This window comes from Cryptotermes secundus, unplaced genomic scaffold (genome assembly GCF_002891405.2).
Source record: "Cryptotermes secundus unplaced genomic scaffold, Csec_1.0 scaffold1143, whole genome shotgun sequence".
In the NCBI taxonomy this organism is placed as follows: domain Eukaryota; kingdom Metazoa; phylum Arthropoda; class Insecta; order Blattodea; family Kalotermitidae; genus Cryptotermes; species Cryptotermes secundus.
Genome location: NW_019731286.1, coordinates 114,633 through 135,159, shown reverse-complemented (window position 1 = coordinate 135,159; position 20,527 = coordinate 114,633). Strand labels below are relative to the sequence as shown.

The 20,527-nt window shown below is 38.5% G+C and overlaps 2 protein-coding genes across 3 annotated transcripts in view; one reads left to right on the top strand and one right to left on the bottom strand.

The window, feature by feature from the left end:
• Window positions 1–3,432, bottom strand: part of LOC117282525 — a 5,528-nt gene extending 2,096 nt beyond the window's left edge. The window contains exon 1 of the mRNA XM_033752489.1: window positions 1,733–3,432. Coding sequence (XP_033608380.1) covers window positions 1,733–2,764 — 1,032 coding nt within the window. The 5' untranslated portion in view covers window positions 2,765–3,432. The remainder of the gene's footprint in view (window positions 1–1,732) is intronic.
• LOC111866961 (anaphase-promoting complex subunit 10) overlaps window positions 1–8,112 on the top strand; it is an 11,730-nt gene extending 3,618 nt beyond the window's left edge. For both annotated transcript variants that reach the window (XM_023856351.2, XM_023856352.2), the window contains exons 3-4: window positions 4,430–4,592; window positions 7,684–8,112. In XM_023856351.2, the coding sequence (XP_023712119.1) occupies window positions 4,430–4,592; window positions 7,684–7,969 (449 nt within the window). In that variant the 3' untranslated portion in view covers window positions 7,970–8,112. The remainder of the gene's footprint in view (window positions 1–4,429; window positions 4,593–7,683) is intronic.
• The last annotated feature ends 12,415 nt before the right edge of the window (window positions 8,113–20,527 follow it).

Below are 20,527 nucleotides of genomic sequence, written 5' to 3'. Positions count from 1 at the left end.
TTCATTAAAGTGAAATGCAGAGTGTGGGTTTTATGAATATTTAATTTTAGCAGATTGGTTCTGAACCATGTATTAATATTGTAAAATATTCTGGTCATGGCTGATTTGTAGTCAGCGTATTCCGGATTAGTCACAATTATACTTGTATCATCTGCATATAAGAATATGTTTGTTCCATTAATTGAAACCTTAGTTATGTCATTTATATACAAGAGGAAAATAAGTGGGCCAAGAATTGAACCTTGGGGTACACCAAATTTTACTTCTGCCCAACTAGACGAGCTATTAATAGAACTGTTAGGGCCAAGGGTTACTCTTTGATATCTTCCATTCAGGTAAGATTTAATTAAGGCACCAAATTTGCCAGTTATTCCATAAAACTCAAATTTGTTGATAAGTATACCGTGATTGATGCAATCAAAGGCTTTGTGTAAGTCGCAAAATATTCCTCCAACAAACTGTCTATTATTCATTGCTTTTAGTATTTCCTCTATTAATTTGAAAGATGCTTTCTCTGTAGATGAATTAGGTCTAAAACCATATTGATTATTGTCCAATATAAGATTATTGTCTATATGTTCATACAATTTATTATAGATAACCCTTTCAAGAACCTTAGAAAAGGCTGACAATAATGAAATAGGCCTATAGTTGGCTGGTTCATATTTATTACCACTTTTGAAAATTGGCTTAACGACAGCAAATTTCATTCTGTCTGGAAACGTTCCCTGGGCAAGGGATTGGTTACAAATGTAAGTTAGTGGCGAAGTTATATATGGCATACTTGCTTTTAAAATTCTAGTGGAAATTTCATCATAACCATGTGAAGACTTGGTTTTCAAAGATTTGATTATCTTTCTAATCTCAGCAGTTGAGACATACTGCCATTTGATAGATTTAAAGGTAGACGTGTATTTATTGCCCAGATAGTATAATGGGCTGATGTTGGTTGGAGTTTTGTTATTGTTTAAATCATCTATAATTGTCTGAGCTACTGAGGTAAAATATTCGTTAAGTATGTTTGCAATGCACTTTTTATTCTGTATCATAATGTTATTGACTTTCAGTGATTGGGGTTCATCCTTCTGAGTTTTAGATCCAGTCTCTTTTTTTTAATAATTGACCATGTAGTTTTTATTTTATTATAAGATTTTGAAATTTTATTATCATAGTGTACCATATGTTTGGTTCATACCTTAACCCTCCCATAAAAAATCCGAGCACCTATTCACAGGTTTTCTCCTGTTACGCTTTTCATGGGTATTGACCAATTCAGTGGAAATCAAACCTCCTATGCTCTTGGGTTGGGCATTTCTTTTCCCACCTGTCTTCAAGGGTCCATTTGTTGGTGGAATATGAGCCCCTTCCTCTTCCAGCTCTTGTTCATCCTTCCCTTTCATTATGATTGGGTCAGACTATTTCTTATGTTCTCACTATCCATACTTACATTTACATTATCAGATAAAGGTATCATCTCTTCATTACAACTCACTGTGTTCTCACTATCCATACTTAAATTTACTTTATCAGATAAAGTTATCATCTCTTCATTACAACTCACTGTGTTCTCACTATCCATACTTACATTTACATTATCAGATAAAGGTATCATCCCTTCATTACAGCTATCTACATTACCCAACAAGGCATTATCTATCCAAGTAAGATTGACTGGAGTTAGTAATTCTTTTCTCAGTAATTTATTAATTTGCATGGATATGAGTTTCACTACCAGAGTCTTTCCTAGAGAGTTCCAATGAAGACCATGCTTTGTGAAACATTCTCTCTTGAGATTTGTTTCTAAGAGTGAGACATGGTTGTATAAAGTAGCAATTTTCTTCAATTGTCTACTAAATTCTTCAATTTCAGAATTCACACGTGAAGAGGATGAAAGAGCATATCTCTGAGGGATATCTAAAATTATAATATTAGTACCATAGTTCCTTTGTATAAACTTAGTGATCTGGGTTAGAGCTACTCCCTTATTATTCTTATATACATCATTGGCACCAGCATTAAGAACAACAATATCATGTGAATGTAAATTCTGTAGATCCTCAGCAGAAGAGTTCACAATCTGTTCAGCACCAGCTCCCGGTCTAATCACACCAAAAACTTTAAATTTTGGACTTAATTCACTTCTAAGTTTAACAACACTTCCCTTGAGATGACTGTCTCCCAGCATGAGCACTTTATGCTGCACTATGCGTGTAGGCTTGATGCTTTCTGTACTTGTAGAATTCTTTATGATGGTGCTCCTTCCATGGTTCTTTTGAAGCGTGTCACTTGCATCCATTATTATTGATCCATTGATTATGGTTGGTATTTTGGAACACCGTTTTCCAAGCGATCCCGCTCGTGGTTGATTTGGTAAGGAGATTTGAGAATTGTCTTTTTGGTCGTCTTCAGGATGTGAATTCACTCGGAATCTTTTAGGAGAAACATTCATAGGTGTTTTTAAAAGTTGGGCGCAAGCTTCTTCTACATGAACTTTGTTCACCGCCACTTGCAATGTGGTAACAGCATCAACGCTTTCCAGGTCTTCTTGTAGGTTAGATCTGCCTTCCTGTCTGGTCATGTTTAGCTCCACTTGTAGCATTTTTATTATTTTCTCTAATGATAATATTTTGGTCTTTGCTTGAAGCAATTCCAAACTTAGTTCTTCACAACTTATACAGTTCACCTCTTGTATTTCACATCTATTACTAAGAAATGTGGAGACACAACTATCTTGACGCACTGCACCGTCCGCCATATTGTCCATCTATTCAGTTTTTTTTTCTGTGGTATTACATAAATTATGTTTCAACTGCTGTTGGTCTAAAACACATCACAGTTGTGTCTCATCCATTATTCCTATGTCCTGTGATATATTTACTTCTGGGATTATTTAATGAAACTTTATTTTCATTGCATGCATATTTTCAGATGACAAGATAGTTTATTATGAATGATTGAATAGGAAATGATTGTAACCTATGGTAAGGCTCTGTTGCAATTAAACGGTCCTGTCCAGTGAGACTAGTCACACTGGATGAACTGTTTAACTTTTCATGATATTGTCAGAGTGACGGACCAGAATAAAACAGATCTGTTGCAGTATTTGCATTGAAGGAAATGATGGACACCACAGAAGGAATCTGTCAGAGTAGTGGGTGTATGGGCTAAAATTCAAAACTGAGACCACCTGAGAACAAAGAAGGAACCACTATGTTCATTTTATAGCCAAGAATTTCACACTGTATATCTATCCATCAAGTACTTTATCAGTTTGAATTTCTGAATATCTTGGAGATTGAAGAAAGCCATCTTCTGGGATGTGGCACGTGTAGATATTATGTTAACTGACGTTTTTGAGGAGGGTATCGCCACCTTCTTCAGGATAGAAGAAAGCTGTTATCACCTGCTCATGCTGGTTCCTCGTTCACAGATTTTCTTTTTTCTTCTACCCTGAAGATGGAGGCGATACGTTTCTCTGAAACGTCGGTTAACACAATATCTACACAGCACCACATCCCAGAAGACAGCTTTCTTCATAGTCACTGCTGTGAATACCTCAAATCTTTACATCTTGGAGATTAATGATAACTTTTAAAGTTGGCTTTAATTCAAGAGAGGTTGCCTCTAAATACAAATCTTTACACCTGCTTGGTATGATATGTTTGTGGAGAATAGTTATGGCTCAGTTGCAAGTTATCTACTCACTCTTTAGTGCATGTAATTCACTTGGTCTATCCCTTATACGAGAAAAATAGGTGATACATTTCTTTACCTCTTTGTACATATTTAGACCGCCTCTGTGGTCTAGTGGTCAGAGGTCCGGGTTCGATTCCCAGCGCTACCAGATTTTCTGAGAAGTAGTGTGTATGGAATGGGGTCCACTCAGCCTCGTGAAGGTAAATGAGGAGCTGTTTCAAGGAAATAGTGGCTCTGGTCTAGAAAACCGAGATTAATGGCTGTGGGGATCCATTGCGCTGACCACACAACACCCTCTATTGCCTAAAGTTGGCAATATATATTTTATTTTATTATTGCTAGTGGGGTGGGGCTAAGTCCCTTGTACTGCAGCCACTTCTGGCCTATTGTACCAGCTCCAGATAATAGGTGAGAGTGATTGTGGAGCAATTGGTGGAATGAGGATTGGCAGGGGAAACTGAAGTACTCAGAGAAAACCTGCCCCAGAGCCACTTTGTCCACCACAAATCCCACTTGACCAGATCCGGGATCGAACCTGGGCCGCCACGGTGGGAAGCCAGTGACTAACTGCTTGAGCTATATTGCAACCAAAGTTGGCACTAAGTTTGCCAACAAATGGCAATTGCTCGGGCGGTACAGTTCGATTGCAGACTAAGACCACAGAGTTTTTCTTTTTGTACACATTTATGCATGTGCAAATGAGCACTAATATTTTGTTCTTTGCTTTTCTTAGGTTTTGGTGTTGACCAGTTGCGTGATGATTGTATGGACACCTACTGGCAGTCTGATGGGCAGTTGCCACATCTGGTTAATATTCAGTTCAGAAGAAAGACAACAGTGCACGATATATGTATTTTTACAGACTACAAACTGGATGAAAGCTACACTCCTAGCCGGCAAGTTTCTCAAGGCACTTGGACATTAGATTTTTGATACTCATACTTCAATATGATTGAGCAACTATGTCACCTCAGTGCTACAGCACAATGCGTCCTCAGGTTACAGATAGAGGAAATGGTCTCTGGATATGGAGGGTAGCTGCAAAGATATTGTAAAATCAGTCACAGACGTCAGAGAAGGGGTGATCCTCCAGCTTTAGGGTGGGGCATGGGGCTGACTTGCCATAAAAATCAACATTTTAGAAGGTGCTGAACTTGAACAGATTCTTTTGAAAGATTAAAATATACAAAACTATAACTTTTCCTTGAGCCCTATATGGGCATGAAACTTCGGTCTTTCACATTAAGGGAGGAACTTAGACTGAGGGTTTATAATATTGTATTTGAGCACCCTCACCCAAACATTGTGTTGCATATAAGTGTGTATATATCTATCATTAGACTGAGAATGTTTGAGATCAGGGTGCTGTGGAGAATATTTGGACCTAAGGAGGATAAAATAACAGAATACAGGAGAGAATTCCATAATGAGGAGCTTCATAATTTTAACCCCTTTCCAGATATTAGAAGAATCAAATCAAGGGGAATGAGACAGGCAATCTGTGTAGCATGCATGAGAGAGATGAGAAGTTCATATAAAATTTTTGGTAGGAAAATTGAACAATGAAGACGACTAGGAACACCTAGTCATAGATGGTCATAATATTAAAATGGATCATAATGAAATAGGATGGGAAAATGTTGACTTGATTCATCTGGCTATAAATAGGGACTAGTGACATGCTCTTGCGAGTTTGGTAATGAACCTTTGGGTTCCATAAAGTTCTGGAAATTTATTGAATGGCTGATCAATTATTAGCTTATCAAGGACTCAGCTCCTTGGTTTAACTTAATTATGACAGAGTGAATGACTGATGGAAACATTGTCTGTACTGTATTTGCTAACATAGTTTAAACACTTCTAACCAGAAATTTGTGTTTGAAGGTTGTAGTGCATAAAACACGTGATTACTACCTTTTGAAGTATAGTTTTATACATTACATTCAGGTTTGAAAAATTAGGCCTGCATGATATTAGGAAGAAGATGAGTTATGTGAGAAAGAGTGAGATTTCTGTAGTTTTCTATGCAATTTACAACCATAATTTTTAACCCAGCTGTGTGTTACATTTTCCCAAGTGTCACACTATTACATCACTATTGCTGCTAATTTAATATGAGATGCACAGTAGGAATCCCTTGACTGAATGCAGTGAGGCACCCAACATGTAATATATCTGATGGAGGGGGGCACGTACAGTAACAGTTTATTTTTATGACAGCTTCTTAGCTATAATGGTCCTGTATCTTCATGAGAGAATGAAGATCTCCATCTTTTAGTGAACAAGAGGCACAAACAGGGTGGGGGACCCCCCCCGCCCATTGTGTTTAGGCAGCATGCACGCGTGCATCTTTCTGTATGATTCCTGGTTTAACCATTATTCCATATCCTGCCACAACTACGCCCCATTTAGTTCGCTTGCCATCATGCTTAGTGTCATTCAGCAGTTCCCTGTGTGTAGATTGTGCACTTTGCCCAATTCTGCGCTGGAAGTTCGTTTTGATTGGCCATTGTGAGGGTCAACTTCCACATGCTACATGGTCCGACTACATGGTCCAACCCTTTTCTTCGGTCATCTTTAGGCATACACAAATGCTAATTTAGCTTCTGAATTGTGTCATAAATCAATATGAATTTGTATTGTGTCTGTATGATTATTCTATACTGACAACTCTACTTGTCGCTTAATTTTAAAATGTGGCTCAAATATAGTTAAAACTAGAATTAAACTTGATATTAAATGGACAAAAATTAAAATTACAATTGAAATTCTAATTAAAATGGCTATTAAGGTATTTATAGCCAATATTACAAATTTCATGTGCTTTAGTGGGATTTTCCCCCAGCTGTACACAACTCGATGTTAACTTGTTACAGTGTGTGGCACCTGAGTGTGCATGACACACAGTTCACAAAGCACATTCATACAAAACAGCAATATAACCCCAGCTAGTCATTTAGCGTGACTGCCAAAGTCACAGTTCAGTGAGTCTATAGCAGCCCCTCATGGAACTATATCTCATACTGCATATTTTTTTTACCCAGCTTTCCTTATTTTGAAACAAATAAAATGAGGCTTATGAGATTACTTTGATGTTTCCCACCCCACCAACTTTTTTGCATGTGTATTCATTGCTACTGGAACTTGTTTACTGAACCATTGCCTAGCAGTGGCCGTCTCTTCTGGCTCCTCTATTCCAGCTTTCAGGCATATCACATTGCATTCCAAAGTTGTTGGACCCAGTGTTGTCTGTGAATTCCATGTCATATCACATAGTCAGTATGTAGCGAAAGAAATTTAGGTGATCAGTTCTTCCCAAAACTTCCTGTATTTTATTTATCTCATTACTTTGTTGTTGCAATGCATGCAGAGGGAAGAAACAGAACAGAGACAATGAGAAATGAAAAAAAAAATCAAGACAAATGTATGGATGATGTGACAGAACAAGATGGCAGTAGCAAATTTTAGAATGAAATCCCATGAAACTAAAAAGAAAAATCCAGTAAGAAGACTGAGATCAAGATGGGAGCAGCATGCTAGGCGAGATGTCATACAATAGAATGAAAGAACATGGGAGGAAATTGAAGGTGGAGAAAAATAAATATGGAGAGGCTTGGTTGGCTAGACATAAAAATTGGAACAAAGGAGGAAGAGGAACAACATGTCTGTACCCCTTTATCCTTAATTTCATCTCCTTATGATGCAGTGTTTTTTATTTCAGATCTTTCTTAGTGACCTTGTTTCAGATATGTAATTAAATTATATTCTTATAACTGACCAACTGGTGCCCTGCACTGAGGTTTTACGCAGTGTGTCCATGTTCTGTTAGGACTGTGTTCATTAAAAATACAAGACATGAATTATTTTTAAAATTTCACTCTTTTTATTCAAAATAGTCTCCTTCTGAATCAATACAAAAGAGTCCTAACAGATCCTGGACACACCATGTATATGAAAATAAGATAAATTTTATGTTTTTTGTTGCAGTATTTCCATTCGAGCTGGCACTAATTTTAATGATCTTCAAGAAGTTGAAGTGATTGACCTGAATGAGCCTACAGGTTGGGTCCTCATACCAATTAAAGACATTCATGAAAAACCAATAAGGACATTTATGATCCAGATAGCAGTTATTAGTAATCATCAAAATGGAAGAGACACTCATATGCGACAAATTAAGATTCATTCTCCAATGGAATTTAGGGGAATTGGAATAGAGGAATTTGGAAACTATGTGACTGTTGCTTGCCAGCAATATAGTTGCATCAGATGACTGCATGGAAATGTTGTGTAAATTAAATATGACACTTGGAACAGCTTCTTTTAAGAGGCTGAGTGACGGTTTGCATTACAAAAACACAAATCTTTTATGATAAACTTTACTGACTGCAATATATTGTATTTTGTTATAACAGATACACTGTACTTTATTCATCCCTCCCCCCCTTATTTTCATAGTTAAAAATTAATGTGATCCTGTGCCTATGTACCATGCCATGCAAGTTTATGGGAAAGTGGAGGCAAAACTTATATTCTTAATCTTGACACTAGATGGCAAATGAATAGCTTCAAGCTGCAGTCGCTTCACCCTCAGGACAGCTCTTCCATTCCCCACTGGATCTTGGAGGCACTCTGAATATTGTGCCTAGCAATCCAGCCCATAGCCAATCATGTGGCTTACAGAGCTTACCTGGCTGTCAGTTTCATAGGTTCCAAGTTATTCTTTATAACGTGAAAATTCCTGTTTCATTCACATCTTACCCTCTGTTGCTTTATGAATTCATTTATAATCTCAGAACTGCTGAAGTTTCAGTTTCCTTCAGATTTTGTTTACAGTGTGTTACGAATTCCTTTTTGATCACTTTATTTTTATCATCCATTTTCTTTAATTTATGGTTGATGTAAAATGGATTGTTTGTTGATCTTTATTCTGGGATCCTTTCTATATGCCCATGCCATCACATGATCATTATATTTTCTGTCTTCTATTGGATGTGTTTTTTTTTCAGTCACACTTCCATAGTCTTTGTGTCCCTATAAGAAAAAAGTCAAGAAGGCTCAGATAAGAAGACATTGGAGGCCAGACAGGCCACCATAGCTGATCCATATCTGAAAACTGGTTGTTCAACCAAATATGCACTGGTGCGAAGAGTGGAGAGGATCACTGTCATGCCAAAACCACAAACATTAAGGGGCATATCACAACAGTGGTTTGGTACCATGTATGGTCCGATTAGGGAATTGTTTACAATTTCAGCCCAAATGCTGACACCAAATCTTTGTTGAAATTAAGGACACCAAGTAGAATTCAGGGCATCTTCTAATGCAGCCAGTCTTTTAACCAGTAAATGATCATATATCCAACATAATCAGCCATTAGGCCATTTTAAGGAGCATCCAAACAAATCAAGCCAATTTATACATGAACAGAAATCTGAGGACCAAAACATTCTATTTCATGTAGCATTAAGTTCTATAAATCAAATCCTTTACAACACATGCTAGGGGCACTTTATGGTGAGATACATAATGTCTGAAGATCAGTTTAACAGTACCAGAACACACAGACATCAACTGAGGGTCAATGTCACAGGATATTGTTACAAAAGTATGGCTAGTGAAACAACCAGTAAATAGTAAAGTGATTAATATACTATTGTATATAAAATGTGCACTACTATATCATAATCAAAGATGCCGGAAAAACTTACACAGGGTGTCCCAGGAGGAATGTGCCAAACTTCGGGAGGGTGTTCCTTATGTTAAAGTATGCTGAGATAACCCACATTGGCACATTCCTCCTGGGACACCCTGTATACGGGTGTCATCAGCAAAGAGACTTAGATATACACAAGTTGTTTGGAGGGGGGGGATCATTCGAAAGTAACCTCATATGACCTGTTAACAAAACAATGAGGGATAAAATTATTATAGACAAAGGTACGTACTTAAGATACTTCTGAACATAGTTACCCCACAATCAAGGCACTTATGTTGGGGAATAAGTTTTTGTAAGCCTATGGGCTCAGCCACATTTTGACACCTTCCATTAACTCATTATTGCTGAAGCACTGTGATCTGGACCAGTTCTTCAGGAGTAAACGGGTGGTAGTTGCTCAGAACGAGATCGGGGATGTAAGGAGGGTTGTCAAATGACTCCAAGGTGAAAAGATCCAGCAGTTCTCGAGTGCGAACAGCTGTATATGGACACGCATTGTTGAGGAGGAGCATTACACCAGATATGAGCATTCTATGCCTTTTTTCTGAGGCCCTGTACAATTTTTTTTAGTGATTTGCAATAAGGTTCTAACATTGTGCTCCACTATTGCATAAATTCCACCATGTCCCAGAAAACACTGCGTGAGCATCCACTGCTTTGACTACTCTTTGGTTTCAAAATTCATAAATAAAACAGGTTTCATCACCTGTTACCCGTACAGTGTGACTGAGATATCCATTGCCATCTTTGTGGTATCACTCTAAACAATCCTACAAAAGCTGAAGCCATTCTCTAAGTTCTGTGCACCTGTGGACATTTTGTGAATCCATCTTGTGCAAAACTTGTGATACCAATACCTAACTGTGACATTCTCATACAGAACAGTGCTTGAAATTTGTGGGAATTCACAAGAAAGTTCTGAAGTGCTGTCTTTCGGCTATTTATCTTTCCACATGACATTTCAAGAAACAAAGCTGGACAGTGACAAAAAAAAAAGTAAAGCTGTCCCTGTAACAGGCCGTGGAGGTCCATGGGGTTGTAAGACGTTGAGGGTCCCACATCATCTAGGAAATCGGCTCAAAGATAGCGGTAAGGTCAGCCTTACGCGCCGGCCGCACTTTACTCCCCAGAAAAATTATTTAGTTAATTCCTGGTACTCATTTCTGTTAGAGGCTGAGTCGACCCCAGGGCCATAGTGCGGCCGGAAGGATTAGGTCAACTGAAAAACAAAATCTAATGACCTCATTGGGACTTGAACCCATCACCTTCTGGTTTGTAGCATAGTGCCTCAACCAATTAAGCTACCACTTGGACATTCTGACATAACAAAGCAAAAGTGTCTTAGCAGAGTAGCCAAGCTGCAATGCTTCTTGCCATCTCTGTTTAGCCAAATATGCATAGCTTGTTGTGTGCCTTCCATTTTAAGACTCATCAGATTTCTTCTGTGGGCCTCAGTTGTACCTCAAAGTGATGAATGATCATCACCTGATCACTTACAGATTCATACACCTTCACAGTTATGTGACTGATAAGTGTGAGCAGCACCTTCACACTCTTCCTCTAAAATGTCCAAAATGTCTGTGGTAATGATGAAATGATATTGTAACATGTTTGGCTACTGAAGACGCCGTTCAGATTTAATAACCTACAAGTCGTAACTACAATTAATTATGACACTGTTATTGAGTTTACACAATTTACAAACCCAACACAATCTCTTCACTTATTTACAGTATAACATGGGAGCTATACAAGTGTCGCTGAATTACACACATCCAATATAATCATAACACTTATAAAACATCGCAATTTCAACTATCCGCCATGGCCCACTTTTGCATGGAACAAGCCGAAATTGAGAGGCCGCTCATAAATCACACCATTCAGAATGCAGTACAGACGACTCTGAAGGGTCGAGGAAGCAAGGGGGCATTGCGGGGATATTCCAAGAACAGTACCTCTATGTGGTTAGTCCGGGATATAAACAGGCAGAGTTTCTAAAGGACAAAATACGATAAGACTTCGCCCACACTCGTACATACAGAAAGGTCCCGACGTGACTGGAGAATGTGCAATACAAACATAAACTTCCTGTCCTTTTGCCAGACAAGACAATGTAAGACAGTGCATCAGCAGCATGCATTTATACTGCAGAAACTTTATGCATATTTGTGGACAGACGCTCAAAATTTGGAAATTTTATTTTTGGAATCAATGTAACAATTTTTACAGATTCTAAAATCTGTAAATTACAATAGCTGATGCTATATTCTTTCTAGATAAAAGCAGCGTTTATTTCGTTGGTTTATGACAAAAACTGTAGAAATCACAGCATTTTCAATAACATTCTTACAATTTTTAATACTCTACAATGGTGGACATATAACTGTACTAGCACACATAAAGTCTTGAAGTGTCACAGTAAGTCTTAACTGGGCTGACTTCTCAGTTATCGCACACAATCACTGATTATCACATAAAAACTTCTAACCACGCGTTCGGTTCTTCTTCCCACGACTAACAGACTTCTGCTCCGCCGAATACTCTGAATACTAACTGCTGGCTGAATAGTGTTCGCTGCCCTTATATAGGTTCGGCACAGATCACATAGAACAGCGATGGCCAACTGGCGGCCTGCGGGCCGTATCCAGCCCGCGACTTGATTTACTCCGGCCCCCCGCCAAGTCTCAGGTTTATTTTCAAAAATCTTAACTTCACAGCTGTATTGGCATAGAATTCAGTTTTTAATAGGACGTTTCATTAGCTTACAGCATTTTGCAATTGACTGTATACATTCTTACCGAGTTGGACAGTTCAAACTGTTTTCTAATAACTGTCATGGAAATTCCAAGTCCCCCAACCCTACTTCTGTAGGGAGATGACACTGAAGGGAAGACCGTAGTGGTGAAGGATTTATGACACCTTCAAAATAATAACCATTCCCAGCTTGCTCGCAGCGATGGGATGTTTACCGTTTCTCTCGGCATCCTGGCCTTTGTTAAGTGCCAGTTTTAGCAGAAATGTCTCCCAGTTAGTGCGATTTTAGAAAGTGAAGTGTGATTACGCAGTGTGAGTGTAGAACTGTTTTTAAATTAAAATTGTGTTTGAAGTTATTGTAAGTGATACAGCATGTCAAATAGTAAATTGAGAAAAGTTGATAGTGAAAATAGGGTGTTCAAATCTGAGTGGGAACATGACTATTTTTTATATTAAATAAAGACCACAAGCCACAGTGTTTAGTATGTTTTGAAGTGCTAGCAGTTTTAAAGGAGTACAACCTAAAGAGGCATTACATGACAAATCATAAACAGAAGTACGGACAACACTCTTGTGAATCAAGGAAAATAGTCTGCGATCAGTTAAAGAAAAAACTTTTCCAGCAGAAATCGCTTTTTACCAGTGAAACAAAACAACAAGAAGAAGCTTTGCTGGCTTCTTATTTCGTGACATATGAATTAATGAAAGCTAAAAAGCATTAAATGATGGTGAATTAATTAAGAACTGTGCGATAAAGATGGCAGAAGCTTTCAATGAATATATGGTAGGAAACAAATTTCAAACAGTGCCCCTTTCAAAACAGACTGTTACCAGGAGGCTGGAAGATATTAGCAACCAGATATTATAATGTGAAAGACATTATCGCTAATTGTTCCTATTTCTCAATTGCTCTCGACGAAAGCATAGATGTTTTGGATACTAATCAGTTACTGCAATTAAGGAAGATTCTACACTTTTCGAAGAGTTGTTTAAAGTGTGCTCTTTACACAGCACAACTAGAGGTGTCGATATTTTTAATGCTGTTAAGAGTGCAGTGGAGGAATTCGGTGGTTTTGAAAAATTGTCCTCCGTAGTAACAGATGGCGCTAAATCAATGACAGGGACAATAAGCGGTTTTGTTGGATTTTTAAGACAGAATCAAATTACTGTACCTACCTTGCATTGTATTATACATCAGGAGGCTCTATGTGCCAAATCAATTAAACTGTCTACCACCATGGCTACTGTCACAAAAATTACTAATTTGATCAGAGGAGGAAATCGATCACTCACTCACAGAAAATTTCTGACCCTCTTGGAAGAAATGGATTCTGCTTACGGGGACCTGCTTCTGCACACTGAAGTAAGATGGTTAAGCCGTGGGAAATGTCTGGTACGGTTCTTTGAACTCCGTCATGAAATAGCAACATTCCTAAGAGAAGAGGTTACGAATTCTGCTGAACTGCAGAATGATCTCGAAGACGTCGAATTCTTGAGAAACTTGGCCTTTCTCACCGATATCACTCAACACTTGAATGTCCTGAATCTGCAATTGCAAGGCAAGAAGCAGACAATGTCAGATGGTTGGCTTTGTTGACAGTTTCCGTAAAAAGCTACATTTATTTAAGTCTGCATTGGACAAAAATAACCTTCTACATTTCCCTTGCTGTCGGAAACTCTCAGAAGAAGAAGAAGAAGAAGGCTTGGAGTTTAGGGACTACACTGAAATTATTGAAGATTTGTCTTCAGAGTTCGACCGACGATTTAACGATTTTGAAAGCTTTCGACCTGATATTTCTTTATTCAGTAATCCTATACATTGTGATATAGAATCTCAGCCAGGTCATCTGCAATTAGAGCTTTGTGAACTTCAATGTGACCCATCCTTAAACACATCTCAGGTTACTGGAATTGACTTTTGGAAACTGCTTTCACCAGAACGTTACCCACTGTTACGAAATTGGGCTCTCAAACTTTGCTCTGTTTTTGCAAGTACTTACATATGCGAGACCGTTTTCATCGCTGAAGCATGTAAAGTCTAAGAACAGGAACAGACTTTCAGATGTCGTGTTATCACATATTCTTCGAGTGGCAACCTCACAATTAGAAGTGGATTTTATATCATTGGTTTCCAGTTTTATGAAACAACAGTGCTCTCATTAAAACAGTGTGTATATGAGGATTTAGGTATAATCATTAGACCATAAAAACTATGATTGAAAGCCTTTTGTGGTCATCCCTGCTGAAAGAGGAATTTGTGCTGTTTTATGGTAAGTAATTGCAAATTCCAAGGCATTTTATTTTTCTTTCTTAAATTATAATTGCATTTTCCCCCGGCATATATAAAACTAAACATAAGGCATGATCTGGCCAGTGCTTCTTTAAGAAAAAATGCTCTGGGGGTAGAAGTGATAGAAGGCAATACAATCGATTGGTGAAATTTTCAATATTGGCTTAATATTATTGGTGCCACGTAAAATTTAAATACATAGGTTTAAATGCACTTGTTTTTACACGGGTTGTGACTGACTCAGTTTGGGGGGGGGGCAATACTCCCCGACCACTCTTCTGAAAGAAACACTATATCTGGCCCCTGATGGTGTTCTATAATCTAAATTTGGCCCTCGAGATGTACTAGGTTGGCCAATGCTGACATAGAAGACACATTGCTGCTTGGCAAAAGATATCAGGTATTGTTGTCAGGCGTGTTTACCAAGCGACGCGCAGCAACGGGATGGGTGGGGATATGTGGCGTCACTCGCACTGCCTGTTACGCAATCCACGCGGTTACAGAGTTGTCGCCTAGCAACGCACCGATACAATCCGCAACTCTTACGTTGCCCGCGTGCCCCGAGGCCTCTGTGGCTTAACAGTTCCTGCATAGAGCCAATACGAAACACTATGAATCCTTAAGCTCCTAGAATAAATGATTTCACTTATGCTTTCCGATACAAATCGTTTGCATAATAAGGATGAAACGGTCAAGAATTAACATGCCTCATTATTAGTTTCCTATGCCGATTGATGTTAAGACGCGAACGTACGTATCCAATCTCAATACACGAAACATGAATACTAACTCAGTTCTGGCCCGCAAATACATGTTTGTTCGAATCAAAAGCAATATTTAAAAGTAAATAGTTTACATTGTTGCTCAGGGACCGTACTTTTTGGTAATTTCATTCGCTCTTTACGGGTGTATTAAATGATGGATTTCCGCATCGCGAAACTGTACTATAGCTGTTAAATGATTGTCATATTTAGATCATACATACGACTGAAGAAGAGCGTACGTTACTCGGTGTACTTCAATTTGCGATTACACCGTTCGCAACTACAACTACCAACATTCGTCGTATCCCGCTTTCTGCTTTATTTAATTTGATAATATAAGTACAAAACTCAAATGTAAATGTCTTTAGCAGAAAACGTGTTATAAACATACTCGTATACTCACCTACTGATTCAATATACAGGGTGATTCATATAGAACCGGCCCGACGAAATGAGCTGTAATATAAAATATAACATATAGATATTAAAGTAATTTACACATATCTTATCTTGGATTGTGTGCCATGATCAGAGCAGGTGCTGAAAGTGTCCGCCGTTTTCAAGTAGGCACTAGAAACACTCGCTGTTCAACAGTGAACTCCATGATTGTCGCCTGCGCACTGCAGACACGTTTCGGGGTTGTCCTTGACTTTGCTGCATAAGGGCTGCCACTTGCCGGATCATGAGCACACCATTCGACTCAGCACGACCCATGGATTATTATGTCGTAATTGTGAGCGCTTGCATCACCTGCGGAATTATTAGCAAATTCATCGGGCCGGTTCTATAAGATTCACCCTGTACGTTTAGTATAGCTACAGGTCATAACAACTCATGTCCTAAGTTTTTTTAAATGTACTGAACTACAATACGAAGTAAACCTTCACTGCTGCTAGTATAAATCTTAAGCTCCTACGATACGAGATTCCACGGATGCTATCGGATATAAATCGTTGTGCATAATAAATGCGGAACTGTTAAGAATTGACGTCCCTCGTGTTATTGGTTTCTTATGTCGATTGATATTAAGACGAAAACGTACGCTTTCAAACTCAATGAACTACACTTTAATATTAACTAGTTCTGTCCCGCAAAAACAAGCTTCTTCGAATGAAAAGCAACATTTATAAGTAACAAGCGTATATTGTTCCACATCGACCGTACTTATTGGTAATTTCACTCGCTTTCTATCGGTGTCTAAAAAAAATTCTTTCTGCATCGTGAAACTGGAGTTCTTAAATAAAACTGAAAAAGCGCATATTTTACTCCGTGTCATTCAGTCAATTTCGAATACACCGTTCTAAACTGCAACTGCTAACATTCATCGTATTCCGCTTTCTGGATAATTTAAATCCATATTATAAGTACAAAACTCAAATGTAAATGTCTTTAGGAGAAAACGTGCTATTATCATGCACTCATCTACTGATTCTATATAGCATAGTTAGAGGTTTTAAGCCACTGTTGTCCTAAGAAATAACCATGTTTACGGCAATGCTTAATTAAGTAAACATTAAACTGGCTTCTTTCCCTCATATAAGACTAATATCTGCACTGCATATCAAATCGAACAATCATTGCTGCTAATATAGATGCTTAAGATCCTACGATAAATGACTTCACGGATGCTCTCCGATATAAATTATTATGCTTAATAGGTACGAGAAGTATCAACGTTCCTCATATTATCATTTGTTTTCGTAAGCCAATTGATATTAAGACGGAAACGTGGTACTTTTCCAATTTCAATGAGCAAAACATTAATATTAACTCAGTTCTGTTCCCCCAAAATACCTAAGTTCAATTGAAAAGCAACATTTACGAGGGCGAGTCAAATGAATTTGTAACGAAAAATCGAAATTTCGCGCCATTATCCTGTAAGTTGGTGAGCGTGCTACAAACAGCGTGCAGAATGTCCTGTAGGTTACAGTATAGTGCACGGTCACAGCACCAGTATAAGATGGCTGCCCCACTTGAGACTTGCACCAGGGAAGAACAGCGTTCTGTTATTCGGTTTTTGCGTAGTGAAGGCGTGAAACCTATAGAAATTTATCGAAGAATGAAGTTTCAGTATGGTGATGCATGTTTGTCACAGCAGCAAGTGTACGAATGGAGTAGGAAGTTTGCAAATGGTGTGACTTCAGTGGAAAATGCTCCTCGTCCGGGTCAGGCACATCGAGTTCTGACTCCAGAGAACACTGCAGCAGTTGAAGCCATAGTGAGGAAAAACCGCTGAGTGACACTGAATGAAATTGCAGGAAGTTTAAACATTAGTCATGGTTCAGCATACCACATTGTGCACGATGTGCTCCAGTTTCACAAAGTGTCTTCAAGATAGGTGCCACGGCAGCTGACTCCTGAATTGAAAGACTGACGTATTGATGCTTGTGCAGAACTTCTGCGGCGCTTTGAACAAGAAGGGGATGACTTCCTTGCAAGAATCGTTACTGGGGACGAAACCTGGGTTCACTTCCACCAACCGGAAACGAAGAGAGCGAGTAAGGAATGGCGCCATTCCTCAGCTCCAAAACCGAAGGAGTTTCGAACACGACCATCAGCGGGGAAGGTTATGCTGACTCTCTTTTTGGGACGAAAAAGGCATCATCTTGGAGAACTACACGCCTGGAGGGACAACTATCACCAGTGCATCATACTCAGATCTCCTAAAAATCATCTTCGGCCTGCAATCAAATCAAAGCGATGTGGACTGCTGACCACAGGTATCCTTTTGCAACATGACAATGCAAGGCCCCATGCTGCCCGTACAGCAGTTGCGACAATCAGTGACCTGCATTTTGTGTGTCTTCCTCATCCGGCATACTCACCAGACCTTGCCCCAAGTGATTTCCATATGTTTGGACCACTCAAAGAAGCAATGGGAGGAAAGACGTTCCGTTCTGATGAAGAAGTACGCCACGCGGTGCATGAGTGGTTGCGCGGACTACCAAAAGATTTTTTTTTTCTAAAGGAATTCATGCATTTTGTAGGCGCTGGAGGACTTGCATTGAGCGTGGGGGAGATTATGTTGAAAAGTGATACAGCTTTGTACCACTTGTGCACAATAAATAATACTAAAAAAAAAATTAAGGTTTTCATTTGACTCGCCTACGCATAAGCAACAGGAGTATATTGTTCCAAAGTGACTGTAATTGTTGCTAATTTGAGTCGTTTTTTTATAAGGCTGTCTTAAAGGATAGCTATCCGCGTCACGAAACTGAAGTTCTTAACTGATTGACATATTTAGTTAATAAATAGGAATGAAGAAGCGCATTCAGTCAAATGCGGATACGCCGTTCGCAACTGCAATTATTAACATTCATCGCATTCAGCTTTCTGCTTTACTTAATTTGATACTATAAGTATTGAACTCAAGAGTAAATGTTTCTATTAGAAAACGTGTTTTAAACACGCACCCAACGACGCATTCTATAGCAGAGTTTCAAGTTATAAATCACCCTTGTCCTAAGAAATAACCAAAAGTTTACGGTAAATCGCTTTCTCAGTGTACACAACTGGATTCTTTCTCTAATATAAGACCGATTTCTGAACTACAATATAAAGAAAACCTTCATTGTTGCTAGTATAAATCCTTAAGCTCCTACGAAAAATGATTTCACGAATGCTCTCCGTTACAAATCTTTATGCATAATAAGTACGAAACTGTTAAGAATTGACGTTCCTCATTGTATTATTTATTTTCTTAAGCCGATTAATATTAAGATGGAAAAGTGATACGTTTCTAAATTCAATGAGCGAAATATTAACATTAACTGAGTTCTGTCCCCCAAACATACGTATGTTCCAATGAAAAGCAACATTTATAAGTATCAAGCTAATGTTGTCTCACAGTGAGAGTATAATTTCACTCGCTTCTTTACGGGTGTTAAATGATGCCTATCCGCATCGCGAAACTTAAGTTCTTAAATCGTCAAATTTAGTTCAGATATACGACTGAAGAAGAGCATAGTACGTTACTCGGTGTGATTCAGTCATTTGCGAATTCAACTTTCGCGACTACAACTACTAGTATTCATCGTAATCCGCTCTGCTATATTTAATTACGTCATATGCTTCCAGGCAATAATGACAACTTCGGTGTAACTAACAGCCTTCTGCATTGGATTAACTAGTGGTTACTCGGATGTCCTATCTCAATTTTGTGCAAACAACAGTGGCTTTGAAATAAACGAAGAGGAGGAGTCGTGGATTGGTAGGAGCATCAGTCTGTTCGTTTACAATCGTAATTAAAGGAAGAACGCAGACTGGGGCGTTTGAGACTAGGGCGCCAAGCAGAGTGTCTGGAGCTAAGAGGGAGGAATTGACAAGAGACTGGGGGAAACCACATATTGAGGGATTTCATAATTCACATTGCGCACCAGATATTATTCACATGATTAAATCTAAGACAAGATGGGCAGAGAATGTAGCACGCATGGGATAGAAAGGGAAATGCATAAACAATTCTGATACAGAAACTTGAAGGAATGAGATCACTTGGAAGACCTAGGCTTAGATGGGAGGATAGTAGTATGGATCAAAATAAAAGAAACAGAACAGAAGGATGCAGACTACATATAACTGGCTGAAGACTAGGGGCTAGTGGCTGGCTCGTGTGAACATGATAATGAACCTTCAGTTTTCGCTGAACACTGGGAATTTGACTAGTTGAGCAAGATTTTCAAGGACTCTGTTCCATAGAGTTAGTTAATTTTGTATTAGTATATCAACATATCCATGTTTGACATAGATTAATATGAACTTGTCCTAGTTTACTGTAATGGAAATAATGTATGCTAATAGAGCTTGAAGAAATATATAAAGTTTGGGAAAATATTGTTTTACAGAATGTAGAATAACAACATGGTGAGGGTGCAAACTTTCTTTTAGCTTCCAGTGTAATGGTGATCACTGATGAACCAATGGGGCCAGGTATGAGAAATTTTATGCTATGATAGTTCTTAAACACACATACACATTATGTATGTAATTGAACAATTACACTCACATGGTAATTAGGTGACTAGCTCTTTCTAATGGGTCCAGATGGGTAAAAAGCCCTGATCTAAGGGAGGAGATATAGTTCCTGAAACCCTGTGTTCCCTTTTTGAGCATCAGATAATGGACAAAGTTCAGAAAGATAGGAATATCAGGAAACATAAGACACCTGTCATTAGATATTTTGTTCACTTTGATGACTCATATTTTTCAGCAATCCAAATGTAGTTCTAATTATAGCAGTCATCATATTGTAACGTGTCTTGTGTTACTGATCCCACTTCTGACACCAGTGTAACGTGTTTC